Here is a 16,903-nt window from a genome sequence, read left to right as displayed (position 1 = left end):
GCATCTCCGATCTGTGTGGACTCTTCTTGCAGGTGCGCGACGCCGACGATTGGACGATGGGAGGATTGGCCGCAACAGGAGCATCCTTTTCTTGGATCATTAATTTCCATCTTCACCAAGCCCAGTAAATCACTTAAAGGCTAATAAGCAGTCATCTAAGCACCAAGGGGAACGCTGCAAATCATAACAGCTGTGAGAATAGCAAGCCACTTGCAGTCGGAGGCAACTGCAACGTACACACCAGTTGCAAATGCTGCAAGCATTCTTCCAAGTGCGACCCGCATCAGTTTCATTGCAGTTATAAGGGAGTATACCCGAATGTCATGATCTACTGATCCTCCCGTGCGAATGAGTATAATTGCCACAGAGATGGAACTGATCATAGCTAAGCTATTCTGAGGCCAAAAATGCTTTGAATGCAGCTCTATTTGCTAATATGGCATTGCCTGCATCAGAGCTTGAATCGCTCTTGTATCCTCCAGGTAGAGTAAATGCTGCAGCAAAGGTGACTGTAGCAATGAGGACTGCTACTATTGCAAGATTATTAGGTAATGCCCTGCACTGGTTTATTTCTTCTTCTTGGTTTCTTTGTAGGTGATATGTAATGAGATCCAGTCGTTGTGGAGTAAACCGTGAGCCATGATTTATCAAATCTGTCATGATTTTGTACTGCAAAACCCAATAACACATTAGCATATCACACTATAAGGCAAAGGGAAATTCAAAAAATGCACAGAAAAGAATACGACTATGAAACAAATATAACAAATATTTGTCCCACGTACTACACCAACGCAAATATATGTATGACAATAAAATGTTATTAAGTTGTTTCGTAGGACTCAAGCTAGGCAAAGAAGTGCTAAATTTTTGTGTCATAAATTTTGCAGTATCTGGTCCACCCTGCAGCTAAATTTTGTGAAAATTTGAAACCTAGCTAATAGTGATCTAATAGTGAAAAGATACTATAATGTATTAAGACTTTCAAGCTTGTCACTCAAAAGGTTCCACCAGTTGCGACAGGATTAGAGGGGAAGAGAGCATAAGAGAGATTAAAAGCACAAAAGGGAGAGGGCATGAGATTGCGATGCCTGATCCCCACCAATTATATACAAATAAAAAAAAAACTCAAGATTTTTTTTTTTAAAAATTCCGCCAGAATGGTCCCACAACTTCCATGATCTCCCTCTCTCTTCTCCCTCTACCTCCCTTTCTCCCATTCCTGAACTCTCTTCCCCATTGATCCCGCTAGATTATTCGATGAGATGTTGCCATATAGGCCTTAAAGTAAATCCAAATCAAGTATATATGATAAAAAAAAAAAAAAAAAAAATCTAACCAAGTATCATAAATTTATGTGTACCATTCTAAGAGCTGTTCCCGAACTGATGGTCAAGGAAGCAAGACCAAGAGGAGTATGGCCCTTGTTATTCATGATGCTGGTGTTTACTCTTCCATCGGATGATAAAATCTGGATGATGCGCCTGTTCCTTGAGATGACAGCTAAATGTAAAGGTGTGTTGCCTTCATTGTCTGGCTCATTTAGAAGGTCTCTAAAATACAAAAGCTGATTCAAGCACGTACTTAACAACTTCTAATCTTTTGTTCATGACGGCAACATGAAGAAAGTTCCTGCCTTGGTTATTTATCAGCTCCACACAATCAGGGCAATATTGTACAAGCTCCGCTATTATGTTAAGATGGCCAGCACTGGCTGCAACATGAATGGGGCCAAAGCCATCTTTGTCCCGTAGATACGATGCTGAGAAATCGCTATCAAGTAAGAGTTGCACCATTGTACGATCACCACCGGAGGCCGCATAGTGAAGAGGTGTGCTGTTATTGGTGGCATCTCCTAGCTTGATGAAGGCCGGCTTTTTTTCTAGTACCAGTTTTGTAATATCTGTTATTCAAGGAAAGAAAAGTTACAGAATATCAAATTAATTTTTCGAAAAGTATTCGCAAATCACCTGTGATTAAGATAGCAGCATCACGCATCGCCTATCCACAAAATAGAGAGATACGATTAAGAAACAAAAGAGAGGAGGGAAGAGAGAGAAACAAGTGCTAGATTTCAGATTGAAGTTCAACAATACCCAAGTAAATTAACATCCACACCGGCTCTCAAATTGAGTAGGAGAAGATTTCACATTTGAAGGTTTCCCCTTGATCAATCATTGATAGGGAGCCGAGCCAACATAAAACACGGAGCCTGTCTCTAGAAAAGGCTTGAGATGGACAATGAAAGATCCGGATCACCCTAAATGTCATATCTACTTAAAACTCGCAAATTACTTTGATCATCATCCTTATAATGTTCCTCTCAAAAAAAAAAAAAAAAAAAGAAAGAAAAAGAAAAACCTATCATGTATTTTGCAAAACATCCTCTATGGATTTGATACAAGGACAAAATTTAGAAAGATTGCTACTAAGATCATATATAACCAAGTTTCATATTTATTTGTTAGCAAGAAGTGGAATGTCATCTCCAAAGTTCAAATGTTTGTTATTCTCCCTGGGTGGAGAGAGATATTGACCACTTGACGTAGGACTAGTTGACGATTTTTTTCTATGTTTCGGTATGACTATTAATCCAAACATAGATTATTTTTCTTCAAAAAAAGAAAAATAATTCTTAGACTCCAATTTCTCTGCCAAATTAATAGAGCTTGGCCATATTAAGCTTTTTCTCCAGTAACTTATTAACACGAGTGCAATCAGGTCACATTGAGTCTAGATCTCCATAATCCAGACTCAAAATCTGTTGAGTTTTCAGGTCTAGCGCTGATCCATTGGAGGATTGGGTCATGTCAAGGCTCAGGTTGGCAAAGGGTCAAGTTTGAGTTTCTATCAAGCCAAAACAATCTATACTTTGGGAACTTTATGAATGAGATATCCAGTACATATCATAAAGAATGAATCATAAACAACAAGCACTTGATAATTAATTATATATCTATACTTGATTAAACATTGAAAAGACATATATGCTTTATTAATTAAAGTTAAGTATGAACACCCAAACATGTTCTGATGAGATATTGTTTTTGTTCTTTCTGACACCTATAAATTATACATAGAATAAAGTTTCATATGCTCAGATTTTAGAAATTGAAAGATATATAAACAAACATATATGCATGTACACGTCTGTGTGCATAGACATATTAAGGCTACACATAGCTATCATGTTAAAGAGTGAGAAATAATGCATTGCACATCATTAATTAGGATGCCCGTGTGTCATTGACTTTACAAAAGTTATAATGGCCATCGTTTATCTCAAAAATAATATTCCATTTTTTTAATATTTAAATAATAACTATTATAACATGTGTTAAATAATATTATAATAAAAAATAATAGACAATAATAAAAAATTGATGATATTATTTTGCCTTCACTTTTCAATAAATAAAAAATTATTTTTTGACCTACACCTATTTCGTTGGAATTCTTTTGCAAATTTTGAAAAACTAATATTTTATTTATAGAAAGATTAGGCTGACTAATGGTCCCCGAATATATCTTATAATAAATTATTATAATAATAAATAATATATTATTACTGTATCTGTAACAATCAAAGACCTTATCCAAAAAGGTTAACTAGAAGATATGGATCCTCACATACTCTCCATTTAAGCCATAGCATCCTCACCAAACTAAAGGTTCAAATCCATATATCCATTTATGAACATTACAATATGTTTGTGGTCAATCTAATGAATCCGTACTGTAGTATCTCCTATTCCACATAGTCTATAGACTGGATTGGCTCTGATACCATTTGTAACAATTGATGACTTCATCCAAAAAGACTAGTCAAAAAATATTATTTGGATTCTTTGATTCTATATAAGTATCCAAGATCTTCCAAGCGAATAATCGATGTGGAACTAAATATACATCCACATAAATCCTCAAAATATCTATTTTTTTCTATCCTATATTATCATTTTATATCATTTTATCAGGTAGCGGCCCAAAACTATTATAAATAACAACTATTATTTTTTCCACCCATGATTGAAACCGCCCTAACAACAAATAACATATTATACTTGTTGGATTCCAATTGTATCTTTTGTGGGAAAGAATTAATGGATCATTTTTTTGCAATGTCAACCATTGGATCGTATAGTTTTTTCAGATTTTAAAGCAATCTAATATGTCTAATATATGTGCACATCTTTAAGTGATATTGTGCGATCCAACAGTTTGAGACCACAAAAATAAATCATTGATACATCTCGAACCTATACTTGTTAGAATCAAGGAATGGCCGTAATCGTTATTATCAAGGGTGGCCGAAATGTTTCCACTGTTATATCATTTATTTCTTGGGGAATTATTCCGGCCAACTGCTGGGTACAAGCAGTATAATAATTATAATGCAAAATACTGTATACCATGCATATCCTATAACTTTACCGCAGCATACCGTAGCTTCTGAGCACGGCTGCATGCAGCGCTGTCTGGCCGTTTGGCGCGGCCATGTAGAGCGGAGACACGCCCGCCTGATTCACCACAGCCGCCGAGTCTGGGTCTATGAACATGATCGTTTGGGCCACCGCTTGGTGGCCGTTCAGAGCCGCCTCGTGAAGGGCCGTGTTTCCGACGCGATTCCTCGCCCTGAGGAGCCGGAATAATACATTCTCCTCTCCGAGTTCGTCATCTACGATTGGAGGGAGGACGAAGGTGGTGACGATCGCGTGATGCCCGGCCCTGGCCGCGCAGTGCACCGGAGTGTCTCCTTTGGAGTTCTGCCTGGTTAATAGCAACGGCTGCAGCCTGCAGATGGCCGTTGCGAGCTCTAAATGTCCCATCTTGGCTGCTATGTGGAGCACGGTATTCCCCTCCACCGTGACATCGTTGAGGTGGGTCTTGTTCCCCTCGGCTATTTGTCGAAGGCGAGCAGAATCCCCTGACCTTGCTGCCTCCAACAACTCAAGGAGCATTTGATTCACTACCTCTCCCCATCTCTCGTTGCTGTTTTGATTCACAAAAGTTTTTTTGGGAGTAGATTCACAAAGGTTGACACACACACACACACATATATAACTCGATGGGAACATTGGTGCGTTGACTGCTTCTAGGAAACTGCGTGCATCGCGTGGCTCCCGCATCCGTGAGGAGGATCGTGAAACCTTCTCCCACATGAAGACGATGATAGGATTTATGTAGGTCGTATACAGACGAAGAAGACTTGTCGATTCTTTTAAATGTCTCGGGAACCTTGTTCTTGTTTCCCCGCGTGCCAGAGTCCATAGTTTGTTCATCTTTAATTTGGGCTGTCTCAGGAAAAAAGTTAGGTCACTGATACCTTGTGCTGGTACATGGAAAGACTGGCTTAACCTTGCAAGTTGCCACAACATAAGTGGTCACAGGTTTGCTAATGATTTGGCTGGCGGGAAGTTTAAAGCTACTGGAGTACGGAGGGAGTTTAACAATTGGCAAAGACTTCCGTCTACAAAAAAAAAGGTTCATGGAAAACAATAGAAACAACTCCTCCGTACAATTATTTGATAATTCAAAAGTGGTTAATTACTGGCTAAAAAAATTCACTGTGCGGAAGGACCAACAAGGAAACCTTGATAAATTAGTTGTCACGCTCCAAACCCAATATCCAGATCGAATACGTGATGGCCGCATACTCTTTAGAGCAAGTCCTAAAGAATATGCAAGGCCAAATTAAATCATTACAACATTATCAACCATAATATTTAATTTCAATAATAATTCATAAAACTTGCATAATTACAATTAACATTTCTTCAATCCTCTGATCAGGTATCAACGATACTCTATCTATGCATCTGCTCACTCACAAATCCATATCATAGCCAACCATGGACATCTTGTAACTCTGAGAAGAAAAGAAAGATGAAGGGGTATGAGCTTTACAGCCCAGTAAGAATTCTCATATCACATCAATATAATAATATAATCTGAAAATAAAGATAAACAATAACACATAAAAGCTGATATTTACTGTCCAAAATACTGCAAACATTTATAGATTATCTGTTTTATCATAAGAGATGCATTATCATATGTTAATAAGTGAAACAATTTTATTCAACGATTGTTTCATGTCTTATCTTTCTATTTTCTTCTATTATCACATCGTCTTTAATTCTTTCTTTTTGGCTTTGGCTTTGGCTTTGGACTATCAGGATCATGCGACAATCTTTTATTCGGATTGATTTCTGTGATCTTCCTCGGATCGAAATATTCATGATCTTTTTTGGATCAAAGTGGCCATGATCTTTCTCGGATCAAATCATTCATGATCTTTCTCGGATCAGATTCTTCATGATCTTTCTCGGATTAAATTCTTCCACACATAAGCCTGTGGGGGCTGTCCCAAGCATAAGCTCCTGGCAGGCTATTCTACATACAAGGCTAGTCCAAACCATATTTCTCTTTTTTTTCATTTTTATGAAATTATAATATTTGACTTCATTAATCAATTCAAATTTTGCAGTATAATAAATATGTCATACTCATATAATCATGCCATCAATCGCTGATACATATGTATTGATATAACATACTCATACTCAAAATCACATAAATAAATAACAGTATCTCAGATATAACAAATTCATCGATCTCAAATCCAACGATGCAAAATCAATGAGATAAAACCAACGATAAAATAACATATATAATGATGATCATGTACAGGAATTCTTATCTTTACCGGTGACTGATCCAAGCACCAAAAATCAATGTTCTTCTTTGATTTATGAATGTCTTTAACAAAATATTCCACTCGATATCATATGTAGATAATCATCTCTTCATAACCCTAATCAAATATAAAAATTATATATGGAGAAAATTATCCGATAATCAATCCTAATAATACAAATCTAGGACCTCTCTCAGGATTAACCAAAATTAGGATTTGTCTAAGTATCTGGATCCTCCACTGATCTATAAGACTTCTAGAGAGAGAAAATCCATGAAGAGAGAGAAAATTTTAAAGAGAGAAAGTAGAGAGAGAAAGTGGAGAGAGAAATCTTCGTATCCTTCAGATGAGATAATCATGGTCGAGATCATCAGAGGTCCTATCAGGATGACTCAATATGAATCAAGTGTTACAAATTTCGAATAGGATCGGACTGGAATCAGATCTACCGCACAAATTTTGGAGCAATCTCAAATCATCATATTTTTATTTCAAATTTATCCTAGGGTTTGTGATGCAATCAAAGAGAGAGTAGAGAAAGATCCTAGAGAGACAAAATTCATAAAAAGAGAGAAAAAAGGTCTAGAGAGAGAATCTAGAGAGAGATATTGGAGAGAGAAGGTAGAGAGAGGAGAGAGAAAAGAGGAAGAGAAAGGAGAGAGAGGAGAGAGAAAAAATTCTCTCTTTCTTCTTTTTTTTTTTTCTATTTTTCTTTTTCTCTTTCTCTTTCTCTTTTTTTTCCTTTTTTTTTTTCTTTTTCTTTTCCTTCTTCTTTTTCTTTTCTTTTCTTTCTTCCTTCTCCCATTTTCATCTTTCTTCCTCTTCCTTGGTCGAGTAGGGGAGGACCCGAGGGAGGAGCTTGGTAACTCGAGCTCCGGCGAGGGCGGTGGTACCTGATTGATAGTGACAGGGCAAGAGAAGGCCGACGGCAAGGTCCAATCGACGGAGGAAAATTTGGAAAAACAGGGACCCCACCATTTTCTTTTTATTTTCTGATCATTGGCCCATTGCCGGCGGCCAAGACCCATAGGGAAGGAAGGCTAGGAGGTGAGGGTCCCATCCTAGTGGTGAGATGCCACAACTGGTGGTGTCGGTGATCGAAAAAAAGAAGGAAAAGATCGGGCTAAAATAGAGCAAAACAGAGGTTCCGTTTTTCATAGATTTTTCGACGAGTTCGACGGCCGGCGAGGGTGCATCGCACTGTGGAAGGGAGGGAAAGGAAGAGGGGAAAGAGAAGATGGGTTTACCTCCGACTCCGGTGAGGTCTCCGACGAGTATTTGAGATGAACACGATGATGACATCCGCAGCTTCAATGAAAAAAATTCGAGAAAAATAAAAGGAGAAATCCGGTGCTCGTCGTGGCTAACCTTAGAGGAAAGGAGAGGGGGTTTTTATAGAGGAGCTATCCTATCCTAAATCGGACTCCATGGGTCCGATTTCATCGGAATCAGAGAGGAAGAAGACTTCGGTTAGGAGTCTTCCTCCTCCTCCCATTGGATTCTGTTTTGGGCTCTTCAGATTTTGCCAAGTCCAAAAACCTTATGGGCTGGATCGTGACATTAGCCATACATTATATTATATTAGATGAACTAAAAAATCCTTCTATCATTTGCTTTTGTCATGGTTGATGAACTAATTAGGAGGTCACGGTCTCTCCAAGGCTCCAAGGCCTAGCTATCAACGTCCATCACCATCAGCATCTCCTCGAGAGAGAGGAACGGAAGCCGGACATCAATTAGTACCTGGCTGTGAGAAATTATTCCACTAGTGTCCTTCCAAGAACCATCTACTGCAGCAAAGCTTCAACACGGTTTCCTGGAACTAATTAAAGGACAGATGGTGCCCTATTTATCTTGGCCGCATATTGTTAGGCCAAGGATTAGAAGATGGGACTTGGTGCAGCCTGCCAGTCCGGCATTGCTACGGGCTACGAATGGTAGTTTGGGTCTGGTTATGGATCCAGTCAACTTGTGACCGACAGAACTGGTTAATTTAGACACCACCCGCTCAACTAGTTTAAAAGCTCGTACCCAGGCAGGGCCTGAGAATTTTAGTAGGGCCTGCTTAAGCTAATTCTGACGTTTGTGCGATAAAAGTGTTAGTTTTTTTTTGTTTTTATTTTTATTTTTCTGATGTATTTAGCAATAATTTGGGTTCAAGTCTTGTCTTTATTCAGATTGGTATAATTAGGAATCGTCGGTAAGAACAACCTTTGCAGTGTAACTCATACTTTTCAATAGGCTTTTTATTTTTATTATTATTATTGTTATTATTGACGATAAGGGAGGCTGAAAAAGTAGCCCATCCGATTCTATTAATAGAAGGTGATGCAGAGAGATTTAGAAGAGTGGATCAAAGATGTCACGCCCTAAATCTATTTTTCGAGTCGACATGACACGGCCACATAAATTCTAAAACGACATCCTAGAGATCATGCAAAACTTATAAGATGACTCCATCACTCAAACTTGACACTCAAACTCTTCTAATGCTACGTATCCTATGATTCTGGAAGAAAACAGAGAATTAGAGATTTGAACTTGGTGGCATAGTAAGAATACCCACACTCTCATACAAAAATATAATAATATAATTAAAAAAATAATAAATAAGCAGTATCAAGAACAAAACATAAATCATAAAATCTCATATAAGGCATCTACTATAACTCTACAATTATATAAATATATATTACCAATTGTATATTATTGCAAATCCAACATGAATATCATCAGTGATTCATATAACTTATCATTTATATCTTATTAATATGATTTAAATCTATAGCTATCTTTTAGTTTTGGATTAATCACGATCATGCTTCAGTCTATGACGGCACTGTTAGGATTTGACACCTCGAGATTCGATTCGCACTGAGCCCACAACGAGATCTGTGATGACGAACGGAGTCCAACGAGCCCAAGATCAGCTCAAACGGAGATCGGATGAAAGAGATACGTTCGATAGAAGATGGTACGAAAATCGAAGCGATGGAGGTCGGCGGCGGGATGGCGGAGGCTGCGGTGGCGTGACCGCGCACAGCAACGTGTGGCCCGACCGCGAGCGCATGGCCCAGTGCGTGGATGCGCGGGCATGTGTGGTGCTCGGCCCAGGCCCAAGAGCGCACGTGCAGGCACGGCCTGGGCCCAGGCGGCATGTGCAGGAGCAGGTGCGCACGGGTGTCCAGCGATATCCCGGTCCACGATGGATCGGGCGATGCATGGGTGGGTGCATGGATCGGGCGCCCCATTTTCTATTGGTTTCTCACGGGCCATGGTAGATCGAAGCATTTCTAGAGTCGATTCTCACGGTCCACGATGGGTTCTCATGGATCGATGCACGATCGGATGGCTTAGGATGATCGCAGTCGCGATCGGATGACTGTGAGCCATCCTTGAGAGATCAGAGGCATAATCTGGCATGATGGACGCAATCCAATGGCCAATTTATGATTTGAGGCATGATCGGATGGCCGAGAAGCTATAGAAGTCCAATCAGGAGTTTGATTCCGATATAGCCTGGGTTTTGGGGCTTTTAAAATGCTCTGTGGGTAAACAGAGAGCAGTGTGTGATTTTGGTTGTTTGGCAGAGGACTCAGTGCAGCAGAAGTGAGGCACCGATAGAGAGCAAGAGTAGGATGCTTAAGACAGACTATCAGGTAGTGGATAGCGGTCGCTTCAAGGGTTCAGGGGGTCTTCCTAGAGAGAGAGATTTTGTGAGGAAGAGCTTCTTATGAGGGAGAGATTGGGTATACGAAAGTTGAGAGTATGATCTCTTCTTGTAATTTTTCTCTTTACTCATAGTGAAATTTGCATGTCTCGTAGAGATGAGTCTTTTTTTGGCTGATCCACATATTTGATTGTTTTTATTTTATTTTCACTACAAGAAAAGAGTATTTTTGTGATGGAATTATTTACGATGAAAATATTTTCGTCGTCAATGAGTATTTACGATGAAAAATTAAATTCATCATAAATAATGAAATATTTATGATGAAAATAATTTTTTGTTGCAAATAGTTCGCTATTAGCGATGAAAAAAAATTTATCATAAATACTAATTACTTGCGATAAATATTTTCATCGTAAATAATATAATATTTATTTTAATTTTAAATTTATAAATATTCACAATAAAAATATTTTCATCATAAATAATTTAACTATTTATGACAGAAATAATTTTTTCATCGACAATAATATTATTCCCAAAGAAAACATTTTGTCACTAATATTTATAAAAAAAGTAAAATTTTAAAAATTTAAAATTACATATTATTTAAGATAAAAATATTACATCATAAATAATTAAAATATTTATGATAAAAAAATTTCATCGTAAATACTCATTATTTATGATAAAAAAATTTCATCATGAATATTTAAAAAAATAAAAATTTAAAAATTATAGATTATTTATGATAAAAATATTACATCATAAATAATTAAATATTTATGATGATAACCATTTTTCATCATAAATACTCATCATTTACGATGAAAAATTTTTATTATGAATATTTAAAAAAAATAAAAAAATAAAAATTATAGATTATTTATGATAAAAATATTGCATCATAAATAATTTATTATTTATGATAAAAAATAATTTTCTATTATAAATAGTTTATTATTTATGATAAAAAAATTTTATCATCAATATTTTAAAAAAATAAAAAATTTAAAAAATATAACAATTATAAATTATTTATGATAAAAATATTACATCGTAAATAACATAGTGTTTGTGATAAAATTTTTTTTATCATAAATAGAATATTATTTATGATGAAAATATTTTTATCACAAATATTTTGAAAAAATAAAAAATTTAAAAAATATAAAAATTAGAGATTATTTATGATAAAAATATTACATCTTAAATAATTTAGTATTTATGATGAAAAATTATTTTCATCATAAATAGCAGTTATTTATGATGAAAATATTTTTTCGTTAATATTTTTAATAAAAATAAAAAATTTAATAAATATAAAAATTATGAATTATTTATGATAAAAATATTATGTCATAAATAACCTAGTTTTAATGATGAAAAATTATTTTTCATCATAAATAGTCAATTATTTATGTAAAAATATTTTCATTATCAATATTTTGAAAAAAAAATAAAAAATTTTAAAAAATATAAAAATTATAGTATATTTGTGATAAAAATATTACATCATAAATAATTTAGTATTGATGACCAAAAACTATTTCCATCATAAATAGAAGTTATTTATGATGAAAATATTTTCACCGCTAATATTTTAAAAAATTAAAAATTTAAAAATATAAAAATTATGAATTATTTGTAATGAAAATATTGCATCATAAATAATTAACTATTTATAATAAAAAATAATTTTTCATCATAAATAGTTGATTATTTACAATAAAAATATTTTCGTTGTCAATATTTTGAAAAAATAAGAAATTTAAAAAATATAAAAATTATGTATTATTTATGATAAAATTATTATATTATAAATAATTTAGTGTTTATGATGAAAAATAATTTTCATCGTAGATAGTCTATTATTTATGATGAAAATTTTTTATCGTCAATATTTTAAAATTTAAAAAATATAAAATTTTTTGATTATTTATAATAAAAATATTACATCATAAATAATTGATTTTTTATGATAAAAAATAATTTTTCATCATAAATAGTCGATTATTTATGATGAAAATATTTTCATCACCATGGGTTTGAAAAAATAAAAAATATAAAAATTATAAAAATTATAAATTATTTATGATAAAATTATTACATCATAAATAATTGATTATTTATGGTGAAAACTAATTTTTTATCATAAATAGTTGATTATTTATGATGAAAATATTTTCATCATCAATATTTTTTAAAAAATAAAAATTATAAAAATTTTAAAAATAATTAAAAATTTTAAAAAATAACTTTTGATATTGAAAAAAATTATTCTTCTAGTATCCAGACTTTGTTGGATGCTACAATAAAATTTTTTACCTACAACCGAATCAATTGTCTATAAGATCCAAGAGCAAACCACCTCGAAAAATTAAATGCAAGAAATTTGATTTAAAAAAATATCAATTTCTAGCTGTATAAAGAATAAAAATTTATCAACTGTTCGATAGACTAAATTATGTCATTTATTTCTAAACCATCTAAAAAAAGTTTGATCAAGAATTTTTTATGATAACAAAAGCCTATAACATCTTTAACAAAAAAATATAACTTCTTGAATACTGTTTTTAATCTGTGGCAGATGATGCACCACAGCAGCCAATCCCTGGAACCACCAATTGATGTCGATCCTCTATTAGAAAGATCAAACTCTATATAGAAACTAAGACCAGTAGATCACCTAAAAATTAGTCCAAACAAAGTATCTGTGAAAACATAAGAGTACGATCAAAATTTAACTCATGTTTAATAAAGATTGTTAGTTAACATCTATAGTGTATCAGTAGAAAAATGATTATCATCCAACAGTACACGATAATGTGATGGTCTGCTGATCTCCTAAATAAAAATAAAATATAGTTAAATTGATAAAAAAAATTATTTTAAAAATTAAATAAAATTAGATTATGCAAATACTTAAAACCAAGAAGATTATCTGTAAAAATTAGTTCACCAGTTGCTACCCATCATTGTAGGATAGAAAAGGTGGGGATTAGCCCATCCTAACCTAGAAAAACAAAATAATGAGAAAAAAATATAAAAAAAATATTATCTTTATACCAGCATAGCTGCAAAGATAGAAATCAAACTCTGTCAGATGACAAATCCTTGTGTCGACTACAGTTCCTAATTATATGAAAAATAGCACTGAATTTTTAGACCATTTAATTGATGAACTCTAACAAAACCATATGAAGATCAACTAGGCTCTTTAACATGTTCTAGATCTACAAAAGTATACATTATAAACGATAGCCAAGCTACTTTTTTATGTACGTAATTTTTTTTAAAAAAATCATAAATTAACTATTTATATAATTTTTTTATTAATAAAAAATTAAATTTTTTGATAAAATTATTTTAAAAAAATTTTTTAGATTAAAAAAAATTTAATTTTTTTGGATGAAATTCTTTTAGAAAAATTTTTTTTTTAGTGGAGAATTTTTTTGATGGAAATTATTAGTGGTGAAAATTAAATTTTCATTACTAATAATATTATTAATGATGAAATATATCTTTTTCATCGTAAATAATTTTTTTTATTTTTTTAGTGGAGAAATTTTTTTTTTGATGAGAATTATCAACAACGAAAATCAAATTTCTATTGCTAAAAGTTATTAACGATGAAATTTTTTTTATCGCTAATAATATTTTTGGGCAAAATTCTTTTAGCAAAAATTTTTTTTAATGAAAAAAATTTTTTTATGAGAATTATTGATGACAAAAATAAACTTTTCATTGCTAATAATGTTATTAATGATAAAATTTTTTTTTTGATCGCAAATAATTTTTTTAGAGAGAAAAATTTTTAGTAAAAAAAATTTTTTTGATGGAAATTATTAACGACGAAAATAATTTTTCATCGCTAATAATTGTATTAGTGATGAAAATTTTCGTCGCTAATAGTTCTGCATTCAATGCACGTCAACTCGACGTCCCTCCCCTCTCTTCTCTCCTCTCCCCCCTCTCCCCTCTCTCCTCTCCTCTTTCCCTCTCCCCTCTCCCTCTCTGTGCTCTCTCTGGGCTCTCCCCTCTCCCCTCTCCGCTCTCCCTCTCCCTCTCCCTCTCCCTCTCCATGCTCTCGCCCCCTCTCTTCCCGCCAGCGAGCTCCTCTCCACTGTCGCCACCGCCGTCCGCCATCCGCACCACCATCCGTCGGAGCTAACGTTCCAACCCTTTTTTTTTGTGTTATTCGGGCCATCGAGAGACGGAGGGGGTTGCAGGGGGGCCGTGGGCGGCCATCGGCACCACGGGGCCAGGGAGGGGGTCGGCCGGTGGGGAGGGGGTCGGAGGGTGGTTGGTGGCGAAACGGGGCCAGGATGGGGTCGAGGGGTGGCTGGGGGTGAGACGGGGGCGAGGAAGGTGCTGTAGGCGGCCGGTGGTGCCACGGGGCCAGGGAGGGGGTCGGCCGGTGGAGATGGGGTTGGGGAGGGGGCGGCCATCGGTCGAAGGTGAAACGGGGGTGGGATGGGGCTAGGGGGCGGCCGGGGGCTAGACGGGGGTGGAGAGGAGGGCGTGGGCGGCCGGCGGTGCCATGGGACTAGAAGGGGGTTGGCCAGCGGAGATGGGGCCAGGGAGGGGGTGGCCGGGGGCGAAACGGGGGCGGGATGAGGTCGGAGGGTGGCCGAGGCGAGACGGGATGGAGAGGGGACCGTGGGTAGCCGACAGCACCATGAGTTCGGGGAGGGGGTCGACTGGCAGAGATGGGGCCAGGGAGAGGACGGCCGGTGGCCGGGGCCGAAATGGGGCGGGGAAGGGGTCGGTCGCGACACGACGGTGCCATGAAGTCGCGAAGTGGGTCGATTGGGGAGGTGACGGTGGGGAGGGGGTTGGCTGGGAAGGGGGTTGGTCGGGGAGGTGACGGTGGGGAGGAGTAGGTGACGGCGAGGACGGAGGAAGGAAAGAGAGAAATGAGGGGAAAAAAATATAAAAAAAAATAAAAAAATAAAAAAATAAAATATTAATCAAATATTTATTATTTGATTAATAAAAATAAAATTTGGATCACGATCCGAATTAGATCGAGATCGGGATTCGGGTCGAGATTTCGATTCAAATTGAGATCCAGATAGGGATCTGATCAGGATTCGAATTGGGATCTGGGTCACGGGGGGTTGGAGAGGGTGGTGGCACCGTGGGGGGTGGCTCGCGAGGGTTGGGTGATGGTGGCGGTGCCGTGGGAGCGGGGGTCGTGGATGCCAAGTTCGGGCGGCACGAGGTGTGTGACGGTGCCAGTGCCGTGGGAGCGGGGCTGTGGGAGGCCTAGTCCGAAGCTCGTTTAAAAGAAAAAATATTTAAAAAAATATTTTTGGATAAAAAATATTTTAAAAAAATAAAAAATTATTTATTATTTTAAGGTAAAAATATTTTTTAAAAAAATAAAAAATCATCGAGTCCTCGAGATTAGGTTTCGTGTTATTATTTTATGTTAATATTATTTTGCATGCTCAACTACATATAGTTTATTTTATATTTGTTGCATAAATTTTTAATGTTACTGGTGAAATTTATAATTTTTTTTGTTCCACAAACACAATGCACATTGCTGTTGTTTATTACAATTTAATTATTTATATGTTGTTTTGTATATTTTTGCTTATTATAATTAAATATAAAAATATTTTTATTTTAAAAAAAAAAATTACTAAAATTTTTGATGAAAAAATTTTAATACAGAGTTATTCTTTTTTAATAAATTAGAAATCTATCTTTAAATATACATTCAGAGATAGTAGTTAAATTACATTAAGCCGTAGATTTTCGTTTAAGAGTTGATCTTGATCGAGATCGACTTTTGGATGTCCCATATTTAAATTTTTTAAAAAAATAATAATCTTATTATTGTTAATAGTTGATATTTTATTTCATTATGTCGTACTTAGTAGTTATCTATCCACAGTTCTCCGGTACATGGTGGATAGGGTGCGTAGGCATCATATTCACGTCATATATTTGGAGAACCATAGAGAGATACTGGCGAAATTTCTACAATAATGAAACAAAATATCGACTAATAATGGTATACGATATAATTCTATTCATTAGAATATAATTTATTTATCATTATTATTATTCAATATTATATTCATTTATATGTCAAGAATTACAAGTATGGCATCAAGAGACAGACGATGACGTTCGCGTTCGTTGTCTACCTCGGAGGCTGAGACGCCTTCATTGATTTCCATTGCCGCACCAGCTCCATCGCCAGAGGATCCTGCACTAGCAGGTCCCGATGAGACGGGTTCGAGTGAGACGGATCCGAGTGGTATTATTATACTTTTATATAATAAAATTTGATTTTTTTATTTGAATAGCTATTATACTAATAATTTATTTATTATTGTTTCAGGCTAGTCTCCACCAATAGTGAGGTGAGGGCGAGGTCTATCGAAGAACCTCGCTCTAGAGCGTTGGAGATGCGAGCATCCGAGACAGCATCTTCGTATCGAGATACCACCCAGCTATACCAAGCCCATTAGAGGATGGTGCGAGCCGTGGCAGACCAAGCTGGACATCATATG

At 35.5% G+C, this 16,903-nt stretch overlaps 1 protein-coding gene across 1 annotated transcript; it reads right to left on the bottom strand.

The window, feature by feature from the left end:
- Positions 1-390: 390 nt before the first annotated feature.
- LOC105058263 (protein ACCELERATED CELL DEATH 6-like) lies at positions 391-14,821 on the bottom strand. The gene is made up of 5 exons (XM_073251142.1): positions 14,628-14,821; positions 4,445-4,992; positions 1,585-1,903; positions 1,364-1,490; positions 391-669 (listed from the first exon to the last, which is right to left on the bottom strand). Exons 1-5 carry the CDS (start codon positions 14,819-14,821, stop codon positions 391-393), a joined length of 1,467 nt encoding a protein of 488 aa, XP_073107243.1.
- Positions 14,822-16,903: the final 2,082 nt, after the last annotated feature.

Source organism: Elaeis guineensis, chromosome 2 (genome assembly GCF_000442705.2).
Source record: "Elaeis guineensis isolate ETL-2024a chromosome 2, EG11, whole genome shotgun sequence".
In the NCBI taxonomy this organism is placed as follows: domain Eukaryota; kingdom Viridiplantae; phylum Streptophyta; class Magnoliopsida; order Arecales; family Arecaceae; genus Elaeis; species Elaeis guineensis.
This window is presented reverse-complemented; position numbering and strand designations above follow the sequence as displayed.

Excerpts from the sequence above, each read along its gene's own strand:
- LOC105058263 (XM_073251142.1), bottom strand. The coding sequence starts at position 14,821 with ATGGCCGCCCCCTCCCCAACCCCATCTCCACCGGCCGACCCCCTCCCT. Across the intron at positions 1,904-4,444 it reads AGCCGTGCTCAGAAGCTACG|ATATTACAAAACTGGTACTA; the intron begins GTATGCTGCGGT and ends CTTGAATAACAG. Across the intron at positions 670-1,363 it reads CGGGAACAGCTCTTAGAATG|TACAAAATCATGACAGATTT; the intron begins GTACACATAAAT and ends TGGGTTTTGCAG.